Source organism: Mustela putorius, unplaced genomic scaffold (assembly GCF_011764305.1).
Source record: "Mustela putorius furo isolate JIRA1106 unplaced genomic scaffold, ASM1176430v1.1 tig00000129_pilon_pilon_pilon, whole genome shotgun sequence".
Classification (NCBI taxonomy): Eukaryota; Metazoa; Chordata; class Mammalia; order Carnivora; family Mustelidae; genus Mustela; species Mustela putorius.
Genome location: NW_025421290.1, coordinates 2,267,508 through 2,284,771, shown reverse-complemented (window position 1 = coordinate 2,284,771; position 17,264 = coordinate 2,267,508). Strand labels below are relative to the sequence as shown.

Sequence of the window (17,264 nt, the reverse complement as noted above, 5' to 3'; positions counted from 1 at the left end):
TTGCTCATAGTCTTCACCTCCTTGTCATTACACTTAGCATTCTGAGTAACAGATTCAGTAAAAATTTCTCCCTGTGTCTGGCTAATTTTGCTTTAGAAAACCAGTAGCAGTATCCACATGAAGTAGATTTGCAAAATGTGCAGAAAAGCATGCATTCTCCTTGGAGGAGGAGAATGAGATTTCTTTTGAATTTCATAACATATATCAGTCACAGTAACATTCTAGTAATAATAATAACCACTGAAGGTGGTTACTATCTTACATAGAAATTTGGATAATTTGGATAATTTGGATAACCTCCGTATTATCCATGGATAATTTGGATACATTTGGATAATTTGATCACCGAAAGTTATTATAAATTAAATTCAAAACATTGAAACTTTCCAAATGAGGAAAGCAAGAGAGAACATTCTCCCTCATGGAGAAAACAGAAGTGGTAAGAGTAGCAACAGTGAAATGAGGATGCAAACCCCAAAGGACTTTACTGTTACAAAAATACAACACTTTCAAAATCAGGTATCTTCTCTTCTAAAGTCAGAGAAATGTGTGGCTGTTTTAAATAAGATATATCTGTACATATTGGGGCTATTTTTATTCAGCCTTTATAAATCAGAGGAAGCAACCTTATTAAACAGAAACATTTTCTTTGGTATGAGAAAGTATCCTGTTACACCTGTATCTACTTAACTAGCATTTGCTAAGTTCACGGTGACAAACATTGTTTGGTGAATATTAAATTAATGTTAATTTCTAAGTACAAACCAGCCTGGCAGCCAAAAGCCTCTTCTTGAGTGCTCTGGTTCCCAAACCTTCTCAGGCAGTACCACGGCCCACACTATTAAAAGCTGCGCTTGTCTCTTGTGTCCAAAATCTACCTCTCTCCTAGGTGAGAGCCATTTTGTAACTTAAGCCAGATGACTGAATTATGGTACTTGTTCATGTTTAGCCCTCCTGGGCAACGCATATATTCTACAACGTATCACTTGGACATGAAGCTTTATTTGAAACACCAATTATGATAGGAATCTTAAGGCAGAATCGTGGAACAGATTTTTTTAAATGGACTGATTCTAAAACTCACATTGAATAGATAATTATTTATTCAATTTATAGATACAGGACTGACCTAAGCATATATAATCCACTATTTATGGTGGCTGATTTTCTACCCCTAACAATCCCTTCCTAGTTTTCATAGAAAGTAGTTTTTCTCTCAGCCTTTAATCTTAATCATTTTTGGAAGCTTTGGGGGAAAAAAAGACCTCTTAGGATTTCTAACAATTTCTTATGTGTGCATACTTCCAGGTGGCTAGAAGGACTCTGAGGTTGAGTTCAGCCAAAAACTTAGACAAATACCTCTGGACAAGTTCTCAAGCATATCATATCAACTTAAAAATATTTCTACTTTTCTAACAACACCTTTATTTTCCTTTTCACATGTCTTGGAAATAGACTATAAAACAAACAAAAAAGTATTTTCCAAAAATATTTTCCACATACTACTGTTGTTTTATTAGTTCACCAAAGTTGTATTGGTAGCTACATAGAATATTTATTCTTTTTGTTTGTTTGTTTCTTGGCATTTATTTTCCTTGTCTTTAGATTCTGTTGATGGTGCTGTTGGAATTTTAGTACATCTATGGCTTTTTCCGGTCATCGTCCTCATCTCTATCTTAAGTCCTCGAAGGTGACCTTATCCTGGCAGAGGCTATAAAAGATTCACCAGGCACTGGCATGAAGAAAGAGTCTTTGTAAATGGACATTGAAAAAACAAACTACCAAAGATTCCTCCACTGACTACTGACTCAAAAATAAAATAATAAAAACGAATTTTTTAAAGCACTGGGGATAAAAAGACATCATGGAAGTATAACTTATTCCAAACTACATATAAAAGATAATCTTGACCTGAGTAGAGAAGAGACCTTCAGGTGCTTTTGTGGCTAAAAAGATTACAGCATCATCTGGTCATCTGGTTGAACTCTGGAAAAAAAAAAAAAAAAAAAAAAAAGCTATAGAAATCCTTGTCAAAGCACAAAGTCATGGCTGGTTTTGTTTCAAATGAATAGTTTGCTTGTTACCATGGAAACCTAATGGCCTGCCAACAAAAACCTCACTGTAAACAGGGTACGTGAAGAGCTGGCATTTATTTTCCTTTCAAGAAGGTTTTACGTAGAGAATTAAATAAATGTAGGCCCTTTTACCTTTGGTTGTTACCGTTCCTTAAAAATAACCCGAACTCAGAATTATTTAAAACATTCGTGCTCCTCCCCACCTGTCCCCATCCCATCTTTATTGTTATTATTTGTTTTCCTCCCATGGCTAAGCTAGATAACTGTATGCTGTCTCTTTTTGCATGCATTACTATCCAGGATGGTAAACCTGGGCTTACATATTACACAGGCTTATCGGAGTTTGCTTGCGGCCACTTGAACACCCAAACTAAGTCATCTGTTCCAATGAAGAAACCAAACCACCATCTTTTATAAATTGCCATGGAAACCAAGTGCCTTCAATGAAACAAGCCTGAATAATTTTCAACTCAGAAGCTTGCACTGCTAAGAGTGGTTTGTGTAAAACTATTTTATAAACAAACTACAGAGCCTAAATGTGCAAATTACAGGCAAGACCACAAAAGCCGCTTCTGAAGAAGAAAGGACCGGAGCTGCTGCGTAAGCCCATGCAGACGAGATATTTGTTGTTTGACCTCCTAGACAGCCATGGCCTTTCGGCTTATTGTCCATTAGAAAATAACTTCCATTGAGACCAGACATGGGAGCAACACTTTTTTCTTCCAGGTTATTATATGGGTCAACCAGAGCAAAAGGTTGTTGAGATAATACTTAGCGCAGAAGGTGGTAAAACACAAGAGTGGTTTTTTTTTACTCTAACCTCCATTTGAAATGAAATTGGCCCTAGCTTTAGAGGGAGCAAGAAAATGTTTGTGATTGCAGTGTGCACAAACTCTACAGCGGAACTGGGCCTGAAAAATCTGGCTTTATTCTAAACACTGAAGGTAATATGCCTCTGCCCTTTAGTCAGACTCTGTGCAAATTGTGAAATATTATTTTATTATTTTACCAAGATTAAAAACACTTTTACAAAAAACCGAAAACCTGTAAAAATGATTTTGAGCTACCTGAGGACAAATCATACCTTTAACCAGCCAGTTTTCCAACGCATTGTAAATTTCACTTAAACCTGTTGGTTATGAAAATTTGAAGATCTTTTTCCTTAAATTATCTCAGCTTTTAACTTCATTTAAAAAGACTTTTGTCTAAAGAAGAATATTATTATTATTATTATATGTTCTTTCAACACCCCAGGATTTAAAAAAAACTGATTATGCAAGTAATTGGGATATAAGTATTAAATTATAACATTTGCAAATATTAATATAAAAAGCACAACAAAATGTAGTGGAAAATGACAAAGCTTGATTTTTAAAAGAAAAAAAATTCTGTAGAAATGTTTGTGCAAATTCAATAATTCAACTTAAAAGATAATTTTACAGCTATGTTCAATAAAGCCTCTTTCCAGGTAAGGTATGCAAAGCGGTATGTGTGTTTGTTGAGCAATGTTTACTTGTCACCAAAATGAGATTAGTTATATAATTTATTGGTTATGTTACCATGGGATAAATCTTCAGGGCTTCATATACCTTAATGTCTGCAGGAAAGAATTTAATAGGAACCCCTGATGCACTCTTCCATACTTTTCATACATGTAACAACAACAAAAATAACAAAAGTCAAACCTGTGAAAGTAAAATATGAAACAGATGTGAACTTGGAATTTAATGCTCATTTTCGTAGTTAAAGAGGGGACCAGCTGGAATATCTAGGTAGTGATAAAAGAGCTAAACCAATTCCTTTAAATTAAACAGAATTAACTAATAAGCTTTGTAATTTATTTTAACACATCAGGCATATTGAAAATTTTCAGAATTACAGTCAACCATCTGTTTTATCAAATCCAAACCAAAGAGTTTAAACAATATTTAGGGCACTTAGTATTTACTAACTCTCATTCACCTTGACTTTCATTTTATATGGCAACTAACTACTTCCCTCCACTGTCCCACATTAGTGGATCATCCTTCCTAATTGATTTTCTGCACACTCATTGCTGATAATACTAATAAAACTGTTTTCATCTAAAGAAAGGCTTAGCTCATTGCAGCCTTCTTCCCTTATCTTGAATTTGATTTGAGTGAGACTTTCGCAAAGAACTAAAAGAAAATGTGTGTTTAGAATATTTGGATATACCTTCGTCCTTTCCAGGAAAATAATCAAGTCTTCTTTTCTCCTTATTAACACTGCATAAAGAAATTGTTGCAAGTGAAAGCTTCAATCCTTATAAAATACTGAAGTCCTTTATAACCTTTCATACAATAAGAATACAACATGCCTCAGAAGTCATGAGAACTGGCTGGTACTTCAAAAATTAATTTTGATTAAATTTTTGAGAAATTGTAAATGAGTGCCAAGTACAAAGGGCAATGAGAAGAACTGCAAAACAATCAGATTTATTGATAAGGTAATAAATTAGAATATATATCTCAAGTGGGTTCATTTATATAAACCAACAATCTTTGAATTGTAGAATGTTTTGCATTCCAGATCAAATGTTCAGTTGCTTTAATTGAAAGAAAATGAATCAAAATGTGGGAAATTTTAAAAGGTTGGGATAAGTGAAATGTAAACTGTGTTAAGGAATCTCCTGTTTAACATTAGTTACAAGAATGATGACTTTAAAGCACTTACCTGTTTATCAACTGCCTTTCTTTTCCTAATATTTTTTGTATTTATTAAGAGTTGAACTCACCAACATATTTCCCTTTTTTCTTTTTGATGACATTTTAAGTGTAATTGATGCCATTTCTGTTATTGTTGTTCTTTATAGGAAGGCATCAGGCAATGGAGCTTTTAATTCTCTGGGAGAAAGATTAAACCATGTAATTTCCTAGAGTCAGTAACTGATCCGATTAATTAGGAACCTACTCTGTTTCAGTAGTTCAAAGATGCTTGTTCCTCCATATTTTAACATCTCTGCAACTGGGCCTATTTTAACTACAATTGGTCACATTTCTGTGTAGTGATACATAAAATAAAAGTGCATATTAAAACTGATGGCATCTTAGATATGTTGAAATTCACCAAATTCACTAAAGTCTCCAGAATAGCCAAATCATGCCCAATACCATTCCTTTTCAACAATCTCAAAAGTGAGAAAAGGATGCCCTGTCATATTTGTAGGATTTATATTAAATACTCATTGCCTATGCATTATTTAAAAATAACAACTTTTTATTTTGTGCTTTTAAAAAAATCTCAATCTTCTCTTACAGATGTTATATACATATCTAGCCCTTCTCTCTTTTTTTTTTTCGTTCTGCTACCTATATTTTCGTCCCATCATGAGTTACAATATGCTATGTATCCCTGGTTTGAGATGTTTTCTTGTTCTGTGTGATTCGTAGTACTTAGTAAGTTAGAAGCTTGGCCTGCCATGAAATTTTCTTAAAGAGATCTGAAAGATGCATGGTACATACACTACAATGTCGTACAACAGGCCAAAACAAATGGTACTCCATTTCACATATACCACACAATTGACTTTGGCATGGCAGTGAATTATGATCATTATAATAATCAGAATTACAAAGCAGCTAGTCAGTTACATCATGTTACAAATAGTAAAAATAATCCCACTCTTTTATATTTTAAAATATGACAAAATATGAATGACAACTGTACTTTCACCAAACATGCATTTTTACTTTAAGACTTTATAATAAACTTACCTGTCGAAGTGTGTAATTTGAAGAACAATTAATTAATTCAGTTCTATACTTAAGACTTATGAAACTGGCTGTGGTATTTTTCATGACCTATTTTGTTTGTTTTGATTAGTGATTTGAAAGATGGTGACAGACTAATGTGATTTTCAAAGGATTCTTTTTGAATGCGTTTCTTTAACAACAACAAATATATATATTTTTTTTAATGTGCCTTTCAAAGATCAGGGCCTCACAACAGTATTTAAACTGGAAAAAAATTCACTTCAGATTCATTTCCTTTTGGTTGATGACTACTTAAAAATTGCTTTGCCTGCATCTCAACAAAGCAGAAGGTATATACTCTTCTTGCAACTGGGTAGTTGATATCAATGAGGAGTTATTGCATTTTCTGTGAAAACAATAAAGTCCTAGGGTTCAAGCCCATGCTATTTCCTTTCCTACAACGTTCCTTTTGTGTCTAACCAGTTTAATTAGTTTTCTTAGTGCTTATTTTTAAAAAGCCATCTCTGACATTTTTTTACTTCAACTTAGCAGAAAAGCTACCACAAAAGAACTTTTTTCAAAACTGGTATTAAAGAGCTCTTTGCTGAGTATTCATAATATCTACAAATATATGTTACTACTAGAAAAATTACAACTCAAAGATTTGAAATTTGAATGGGCAATATGTCAATTCAGAATCAATCCATCATATGTTCATGTCTGTTTAGAAACAACTGAAAGTTAGGGAGCAATAACCATTCCATATATTTCCATATGTACTTCTTTATTGACATTATTAGAATAAAAATAAAATATGAGTAGTGATTTCACTGCCCTGAACCCACATTGAGTACACTGAAATTAAGGGATCATTATTCAAAATTTTGAGCAGGATAGAGGTTAAACTCTGGATAGAAATGAAATAGTTTTCTCAAGAGAATATTTACAACTGATTGAATTTAATTTCAATTGTTCTAATTTTCCATGAGTTGAGCTAAAAAATATTCTTATTTTTCAATAAAAATGATGGGAAATTCTATGAAATAAGGATTAGCTTGTCAGTTTCAGTTTGTTTTCATATGGCTCTTAATTGTTGTCCTGGATTTCCAGGATATCATTTTTATTTTTTGAATCTCATCAGTATATTTAAATGTGTAAGTTTAACCAAATATACATTGTATTGAATTTATATTGAATATTAGTTACATTTTAGATCTTGAAGTTTAGATTTAACTTACTTTTCATTTTGATATTTTACTTCTGCTAAATAGTTTCAGATAGCTGTATGTTATTTTCCCTTGGATTTTCTTTCAATAAATGCAATTATGTTAAATACTCTATTAGTGTTTTGGGGAGATTTCTGCTGTCAATAAGCACTTAAGTTAGAAACAAAAAGCTATTTAGATTGGCAATTATATTTGCAAATTAAGATGAAAATGCCATCATTTCTTTCACTATTAAAAAGCTTTTATGGACTCAACACTGCAGTGAAGCACAATTAGCCCATTAAAGATATGTGTTGATTTTTACATCCTTTGTGAGGGATTGTTTATAAGATTATGTTAAACAAGTAGGCACTAAAAAATCTTTCTGAATGAACTGTGAATTAAGAATTATGGCTCAGTTTAGTAACTCTGGGCTTCTGCATGATATGTGAAATATCGACTAAATATTACAGCACTAATGTTCTTCAGGAAGATAGCTTCAGTCATATATTTCATGGGGACACTGTAGGCTACATGTGGGTTTTCTGAGGGAAAAAAATAACAGTGCTTGACAGTGATTCAAGTGAACCAAAGTATAAATGGAATCCTAATGAATAACTTGCATAGCTTAATTTTCTCTCTGTCTTTGGGATTATATTTCTAAGTACATCCATGAAATTTTAGGAAAGTGAATACAATTATCATTAATAGACGCATTAATTGTGTGTAAAAATCAACTCCTAACTATGTATTAAAATGCTATTTATTCCTTATAAGCTATTTAGTTTAATACCTGAATTAAGGACCTTACCCATCTTTTGATTTCCTTTAGTACTTACATTCCTTCAAAGTATTCTTTAATTGTCTGAATATCTGCTCCCAGCTGAAATTGTAACCTACCCCAGGGCAAGGACTGTATCTTTTAACAAGTTTAAGTACTTCCAACTTATCTAGGTTCTATAGAGATTATTGAATTAATGGTGATTGAATTAACCCATGATTTAGAGCTATATTTAGAATAGAACTTATTCACTGAACCTAGGAAATAAGCAGCAATGTCACTTTCAGTGATAAAATCAATGAAATTTCACGGACAGAAGATGTCTCCTGCGTGTGAGAAAAAATGAGAAGACAAGGCAATTGAGAAACCAGCGTAAGCATTTGCAATAAGATTTCCTGGCATTTCTTTGTTTAATAAAAAGTGATTATATTTCTTAATGGAAGGGCAAATGTCAATGTTTTTGCAAACAAAATTACTATGTGGTTAAACCAAGGAAAATGAAATTAATTCTGCATGTTTTATGTCAAATGCCATTGCTATACATGAGACTAATACTGCATAGGATCTCTACTTTCAACCAAAATGTACTAATTGTAGAATATTATGCTTAATTATATATTAGAGAGATCATGAACTCTAGCTAAATTCAATCTTAGCTCCTTTCTAGAGTTTGTTATAGTATATATTTTTTGAGATCCAATTATCCACTAAACTTGAAGTATATTTAAACAAGCAAATATTTTTATGAATTCTATAATAATCAAATTATAAAACACAATTCTAAAAATAGGGAAATAATTATTTAGTTCTGGAAATTTCTTATGTAGCATAAATTCTTATATGGAACAAAAATGGTAAATTAATTTTCAAAATTGAGAATTGTGTTGAACAGAGAGAACTAATTTTTGTTATTTTGTTTCTGTTTTAAATTATATGTTTTAATTTCCAATATTAAGACCATTCAACAGGCCAAGGTGCCTGAAATAAAAGATGGTACAGTGTTAGTACACGGTTACTACACAGTAACTAATTGTTAAGTAAGTGAAACTATAAGTAGTACAGTGTCTGTTATAATTTTTTAATGAAATAAACATGCATCTTTCCTTTTTCATTGGTTTAGTTTCTGACAGTGTCATGTACAAGCCTGGGATTTTGCATGTATTCAAAAAGCCTTTCCAATACAGGGGTATTTGAGGATACCAGAAGGGTAGCCATTCTGAATCAACATCCTCCACTAGGACTGGCCATTCCTCACCCAGCAGTGCTTTCCTCCATGCTTAGTATTGCTTTCTCCATGCAGTCTTTCTTCAGACTAGAAATACTCCTGTTAAGGAAGCATATTAGAGTTCTAGAAAATTTGCAGGTGACATTTCATTAGCTAAAAGTTCTCAAATATCTAGCAAAATTGGCCGAGAAAACACTGACCTAGTGGAGGGGACTAAGGAACCAGGAGAGGCATGCAAAGAGGTGAGGTATGGCATTTCCAAGACTGTATTCATTTGGCAATTATCCTGAGGACAGGTCCAAATTACATATCCAGTACATAAAATATAGACAAAGGAAAGGAATGTTAGTTGGTTTCATCTAAAGGCTTACAGAACAGAATGAGAAAGCTTCTAGGGAGAAATATAAACAATGAGGCCCCCTAGAGGAGGACAATATGAGTAGATAAGGAGAATGCATTGAAAAACAAAACTAATCAAACCAGAGCCTTCACATTCACAGAAAGGAGAGGAAAGGAAAATCACATAACCAAATACATTTTGTAGAGATACTTAATCTAAAAACTGAAAATAAAATATTTAGATGAAGTAAATTTGAAAAGGTACCACAATAAATATATATGCAAATATTTTACCCCCCACACTTCTGGCTTTCTCTTTACTTGCAGGGACCGTAGTTACACTTCGACTTCTCTATCTACTTCTTCCTTGTGTAGATTCACAGTATGTAGGTTAGTTTAGGTTGAGTGTGCCAGTTTGGCAAGGAGCATCTTCAAGTTATTTCCACTTCCTGTAATAATCTTAATGCCCACGCAAACACACACACTCATAAATACACACTATTTATATAATTTATCATTTTCAAAATGTTTTCATTTCATCTGTTCCAGCCCATAACGGTTAGTGACTCACCATGGTACTACTTGAATCTTTGATGGATGCTTTCCCGTCTTCTTCCCATCACCCTGTCTCTCACTGCATGTGGATGGCCACCCTCCACGGTGTGAGCCAGGACTGAAAAGAACATGTTTTTAATAAGCAGTGTCTTTGGTATTTTATTTTGTCTGTTGTCTTTTCGTGCTTTTGTATTTTATTATCAGTGAACCTCCATGCTTTATCAAATCTAAACCTTATTTTACATACCTCTAACGAAAAAGAAAACATTTTTATTGTGATTGTAAGACACCATGAGTTGATGGTAACAGAAAGTCCTATTTCAGAGATGTTAAATTGCAAAATAATAATAATCTTAAGGCTGATGAAATACAGCATCATTTATAATTACACCAGATATCTCAATTGACAGCTTCATAGGAAATCTGCTTCACGTGGTGTAATGCAGTTGAACTCCAATTCTATGTGAATCAAAATCTAGAATGGTTGTTGGAAACACAGATTCCAGAATCCAGTGGTTTTGTTTCAGTTGATTTTGAGGGAAGGGAGAGGGCATAGGATTTTTTAAAAGCCTCTTAAACAAACATGATCTGTGTGGCCAAAATAACCACAGTCTATTGAAGATTGGGGTATTGGAAAGAACTCGATTTCAAACCCTGATTTCTACCACTAGGAGATGTGTGATCTTGCACAGATGGTTTAAAATCTCCGTGCCTTAGTGCCCCTGGAGACACCATGGAAAAATGTGGCGTCAGACAGCCAGGGTTCTTCATTGCATGACATCATCTCCCTCAGTTCCCTCAGCTAGAAAAGGGGGTGTTGGGTCATCTAATTAAGCAGCTAATATGTGTAAAAAACTTAGAACATGAATGGCCTATAAAAAGCACCACATAAGTCGTTGCTCACCTGTAAAAATGGCACGGTAACAACAGTACTCACCTCGTAATGTCACAAAGATTAAATGAGACAATGCAAACTAAGCATTTATCAAAGAGAGAAATGGGATTTTTAATACACTGGTTTCATAAAGTAATATATCTTTTAAAACTCTTCTAATAGCTAACCCTTATTTCCTTGTCCTTGTTGTATCTTGAAGATAGACAAGGAAAAATTTTCTATGATATTTAAATGATTTAAATATTTTAATGCTCTTATTTATCTGACATGAAATGTAATAGCCCCCAAATGAAATAAGCTCTCTGATACTACTTTATGATGTAAATTATTTTTTGAATAACCATGCTTATTTTAGGGTATAGAAAATTAAGTTAGAAAAATGCTAGTAAGTAAGCACAAGTTTGGCATTCTTCAAAAATTACCTTTGAGAGTAACATATGTGTTTATATTCTAGACAGATATGCTGCTCATTTTTTTAAAAAAATAAACTTATTTTGAGATGATTCTAAGTTCACCTGCATTTGCAGAGATAACATAGGGAAATCCTATATATACTTCACCAGGTTTCCCCCACTAATTACATCTTACAGTTATGTATGTGTATGTATTTATTTCTGTGTATTTTGATCACACCTGTAGATTCATGTATCCACCACCACAGTCAAGATACACAGTTCAATCACTGTAATAACTCCTTTAGTGTTGTCTTTTACTTTACACATTTCCCTCCTGCCTCCCCTTTTCCAACCCATCCCATATTCCTGGAAACAAATAAACTCTTCTCTTTTCTACAATATTGTCATTTCAAGAATGTGGTATCATACGCTACATAAATTTTAGGGATTGGCTTTTTACAGACAACATAATTCCCTGGAGATTTATCCAAGTTGTGGCATGTAACCAATAGTTTGTAAACTTTTATTGCAGAGTGTAGTATTGTGTAACATTTTGTGTAACCATTCACCCATTAAAGGACATCTGGGCTGTTTCAGCGTGGGGCCATTACAAATAAAGCTGCTATGAATGTTCATGTGTATACTGTTGTGTGAACGTGAATTTCCATTTCCGAGATAAATGTTCAATATTATAAGAAACTGCCAAATTGTTTTCTGGAGTGGGTGTTCCACTTTTCCCTTCTACTAGCAATGCATGAATGATCCAATTTCTATGCATTCTCACCAACATTTGGTATTATTGTTGGTATTTGTTTTTATTTTAACTATTCTGATAGGTGTGCAATGTCTCATGATTTTAATTTTCATTCCTAATGACTAATGACATTGAATGCCTTTTCATTTGCCATCTGAATATCCTCATCTGTGAAATGTCAAGCTATATCTTTTGCCTATTTTCTAATTGGATCTTTTGCTTTGTTTGGTTTTGGTTTGGTTTTGAGTTTTGAGATCTCTTTTTATATTTTATACCTTAAATCCCTTGCTGGGTATATGGCTTTTAAGTAGCTTCTTTCAGTCTGTACTTTGTCTTATCATCCTCTTCACTTGGCATTTTGCAGAACAAAAGTTTTTAGTTTTAATGAGGAAGGTCTAATTTATTATTTTTCCCACTTATGGATTATGATTGTGGTGTCAGGTCTAAAGAACTCTTTGTGTAGCTCAAGATGCTAAAGACTTTTCTTACTCTTATTCTATTATAATCAATGTTTTAATCTTAAGATGGAAAGTTGGACAAATTTTAAGTCCTATTAGAATGTTAGGTACTTATTTTAGTTCAAAATACAAAATGGTGTTTTCCCAGAGCAATGATGGAAGGTATAAAATAATAATTAGGGCTAACAACTTAGCTTCTTTAGAGGTTAAATCTAAATTTAGAATATTACATTTAGGGGCGCCTGGGTGGCTCAGTGGGTTAAAGCCTCTGCCTTCAGCTCAGGTCATGGTCTCAGGGTCCTGGGATCCAGCCCCGCATCAGGGTCTCTGCTCAGCAGGGAGCCTGCTTTCTCCTCTCTCTCTGCCTGCCTCTCTGCCTACTTGTGATTTCTGTCTGTCAAATAAATAAATAAATAATAAAAAAATCTTTAAAAAAAAAAAAAAAGAATATTACATTTAAAAGTTACTTACATGATATTTGGGCATCCCATAAAAACTTTCATATAAAGACAAGGAAATTGCCTCTCTTCATCCCAAACATATTCAAAGATTACTGCCCTTAATTTTTAAATTCTTCTTTAATTCCATTTATAGGAATTGCCACGGAAAATCAGACAAGGAAGCAAATAATCATGTATTAGGATACTCTGGCACTTTATAATGGTGAAAAAAAAATTGGAAACTATAAATGCCAATCAGTAAAGGAATGGTTAATTAAAGTATGGTTGTGCTCTTCCCATATCCGCTCTAGCTTTAACACAGTGCAGGCTGAAGACTGCCAATTGTGTGAGAGATTTCTTCAGGAACTACCCATGCACTATAGCTCAAAAGTGCCAGAAATTAAGAGCATTACAGCCAGCCCCCTACCCCCCCCCATTAGCAACCTTCAACCAATGTATAATGTCCCAGGTTTCTAGCCCCAAAGGAGACTAACTGTGAGATACCTGTTTTTAAAGACTCCCAGAGTTCCCCAAATAGGACCAAGTTCATTATCCATGGAGTCCTTGAATTAAGAACATTTTTTTATTGGTTGCCTTTCCTTTTCTCTTTAACTTCCTCATCTCTACTAGAATTCTCCAGTAATTACCTTCCAGAGAAGATACTGTATTAAAACCTTGTCTCAAAGAGAAAGTTCTCTCTTCTGGGAGAAACAAACTAAGGCAATAGTTTATTTACAGAAGAAAGAATCAGGAATCTATTTTTTTAATGGGCTTGAACTTTAACATACAAATATGTCTACTACATATTGTTAGGTTAAAAACACACCATATTACATGTAGTCTGATATATTTATAAAAATATGTATACCCCAAACTTCTACATTCTCCTGTCTGGTAGGTATGGTTTAACAGAGTTTCATTTTCTTTTATTTTTTTATCCTTAATTTTTTTGGCATTAAGTATATATAAATTTTGTAGTCTGAACAACAACAAAAAATCCTGGAAGAGAAAAGAAATGACCCAGTGTAGAGGAAGATTGTTCTTTAGGATTTAATTGTTCAGAAATAGATCTCGTCTACATTTGGATGGCCTAGGAAATGGGGCTGTACCCATTTTATACAGTGGTATAAGACAGCCAGGAGAACCATATCTGCTTGGTGAGTTCTCAAAGATGTGCTGGGATAGTGAAAACAGGATAATTGTCAAGGGCAAAAACTCACTTAATGTTCCCCACTGACAGGAAATCAGGTAAGGTTGTGAAGTTAAAATAAGCTCTAGTTAGAGAGGCATACTTGATTCAAAGTTCTGATGGGAGATATTAATCAGAAAAGTGAAAAAAAAATCTTGCTTGTAAGTTAATGAAAATGACAATGATTCCTGAATTATGAAGAACAATGAAGAGTTCACATGCCAGGAGAAATAAGCAGAATTTCTGTTTTATGATATAATGTACATATTCCTCAAGACTATTTTTCCATTTTTATCTCTTCCTTCCTGTACACTAATTATTTGTTGATCTCAACTGTGGTCTCTCAACTGTTTTTGTTCTGAAAGATAGTACACATAAGAATAATCTCCATCACAATGAGCACTTTTCTTTTCATCTTTTCTGCCCTGGTTAGCTCTGTTGATTTGGTTACGTGCTAATGAAGCCAGTCCTGAAGATTCAAACTCCATCCTAATTAGCTCCTCATAAAGAGATGCACTCCATGGACACACACCGATAGTCTCAGCCAAACATCTGACCAATGCTTGTTAGTGGTCAGAAATAGGACTACAATTGTGTAGCTAAATTGATGGTTTTCATGATCACAAGTGAACGAAAAATTTAAAACCTCCTTTTACATTTAGTGTATTAATAGCTGCTGCTTCTCCAGTATTCATTCTATCTCTGATGGCAGCAACACTCATAAGCCAGAAACCTAGAATCAACCTTGATGTCTCCCAAGTCTTCATCCCTTATCAAATCCATCAGCATGTCTTGTTGATTTTTGCCTCTTGAGTATACCTGGAAGCTATGTCCTTGCCACCATCCCTGATGTCACTACCTAGAAAAAATTACTATGAGCTCTTAATAGGATTCCGCATTAGTTTCTCACTGTAGACTTCTACATTGTCTTCCGTATTGTCATCCTCATTCTCTACCTGTAGCTTATAAAATTATCTTTAAAAACTTACACAAATATAAGTTTACTCTCCTTCTTAAAGCCTTTTAGTAGACTCCCATTGCTTGCCGAGTGAAGACCGAATTCCTTAAAGTAGCATAAGAAAATCTTCATGATCTGACTTATGCTCACCAATCCAGCCTTATCTTATTCCCTGGGTACTGACATTCCCAAGTACCTATCATAATTACATAACCCATAGGTGGCACTTAACAAATTAAGATGAAGAATGAAAAACTCTCCTACCACTCTCACTTCTTGCTCATGTTGCTTCAGAGACAGAGCTTTTCTTCAGTTTCTCCAATGCTGCCTCCGTGCTTGGGGCCTTCATGTCTGCTGTTCCTTCTTCCAAACACGCTAAGCCCTCCTTCCCTGCAGCTCCATTCCTTTCTCATTTCAACTTAAAGAGGTATTCCTCTGGGAGACTTTTCTTCATCATTTAGATCAAATCAGTGTCTTCTATTATATGTTCCCTCTAGTTTTCTTTAGAACATCCCTCAGATGTTTAATTAAGTACTTGTGTATTTGATAATTATGAGTTTCCCTTACTGCACTGTAAATTCTAGGAAACCAGAGGAATCATACTTATTTTGTTCACCATTTAAAAAAAAAAAGATTCAGAGTAGTGTGTCAACTCTTTTGTTAAGCGACAAAGAATGATTATATTTCCTCCCCTATCTGATCCTGTAGAAGAGTCTAAAGACCTTCCCAAGGATTCATTCTCTTCAGTCAATATGTTATTTTTGATACTGTTTATCACACTTTTTTGAAATTACTAACTTCCTGAAACTACCAATATTGGCATATGTTATCACATTTGCTAGCTTTTTTCTCATTATTTTGGATACTATCTATTGCCTCACTTGCCACCTACCCTACTTCTATCTTTAACTTTTCCAGTGGTCTAAGTTAATTTCTGTTAGTTCCATCCTACCCACTACAAGAACTACCCTTTCATGGATGATGTCTGAACTGACCTCATTATCCAGGTCTACATCTTTTATATAGATTTAAGATTTATGCTGAATACTCTTTATAGTCCAAATCAGTAATCAATTTCCTCTTCATTCCTAAAAACCAAATTCTTCCCCTGAATTCTTTATCTTATTAATTTAGCTACCATTATGCTACCATTTTTCTAGTGAACTATTTTTAAATATGTTTAAAACCTGCTGAAGCATCTTTACCTCCATTTCCCGTGTGTCCTAAATGTAATCAGTTTTGCCTCATTTCTGTCATTTTTAACCTTTTTTTAAAATTTCACTCTGCTTCACAGACATTAATATGAATTTTCTCCTGTGTACACAATGGCATAGCATCCTGAATGATGTCATTACCCTTATACCCCCTGTTCCCAAAATTAATCAAAACTCTGTCAAATTGGTCTTCCTACATATAGTTCCACTCTCTTACAAGAATGTGGAGCTTCCAACATATTGGTCCCCTGCTCAAGGATTTTCAGTGTCTACCTTTTGCATTTTGACTGAAATAAAAATGCCTAACTAAATACCCACAACTTTCCTTAAATATATCTAATATATCTTGCCAGATTACTGTACACTGCAATTTCACTGGAAAACAAAACTTTCCTAGAACATACTCACCTTCTCTAAAGTCTTTGAGTTTTATCTTACTTTTTCACTTGACAGAAGTGACTTATGGTCTTGGGATGGGGGTGAGAGATAGGGAGTCCTACACATTCTTGAACATTCATGTCAACTGCTACCTTTTTACCCTTCTTGAAATTCATAACACATTTTCACACCTCTTATGGGACAGATATTTTGCTTTATATTATAACCATTGGGTCCTTGTCTTGTCTTTTTAATAGAGACTGTAAGCTCCTTAAGAGCAGGCATTATTTCTTATTAATTTAATGTTCCCTGCAATGCCAATTTCTGAGATTGGCATATACTAGGTGCTCAATTAATATTTGTTGAATTAAACTAAATATGTAGGAAACCAAACTAACAAAAATGTATATATATGTAGAATACTATTCAAGAAATCACTGAAATTTGTACATCAGAATGTATAGAATAAAGAATTTATTGTTTCTGCTGTATCATTTGTTTTATTATGATTTAAAATATTATTTATGTTTATATGATTTAATTATCTTCAAATTTCCTAATAAAAAATTAATGTGATATTCCCAAATGCTTTGTTAGATAGAACAAATAGTCACATGCTCATTCTATACATCAGGAAACTGCTACACAGAGATTTTATAACTAACCTGCTCTTTAAGATTACATGACTGG

At 33.6% G+C, this 17,264-nt stretch overlaps 1 protein-coding gene across 1 annotated transcript in view; it reads left to right on the top strand.

Annotated features, from left to right (window-relative positions):
* MDGA2 (MAM domain containing glycosylphosphatidylinositol anchor 2) overlaps positions 1-8,917 on the top strand; it is an 871,541-nt gene extending 862,624 nt beyond the window's left edge. Inside the window, exon 17 of the mRNA XM_004738721.3 lies at positions 1,606-8,917. Coding sequence (XP_004738778.1) covers positions 1,606-1,694 — 89 coding nt within the window. The 3' untranslated portion in view covers positions 1,695-8,917. The remainder of the gene's footprint in view (positions 1-1,605) is intronic.
* The last annotated feature ends 8,347 nt before the right edge of the window (positions 8,918-17,264 follow it).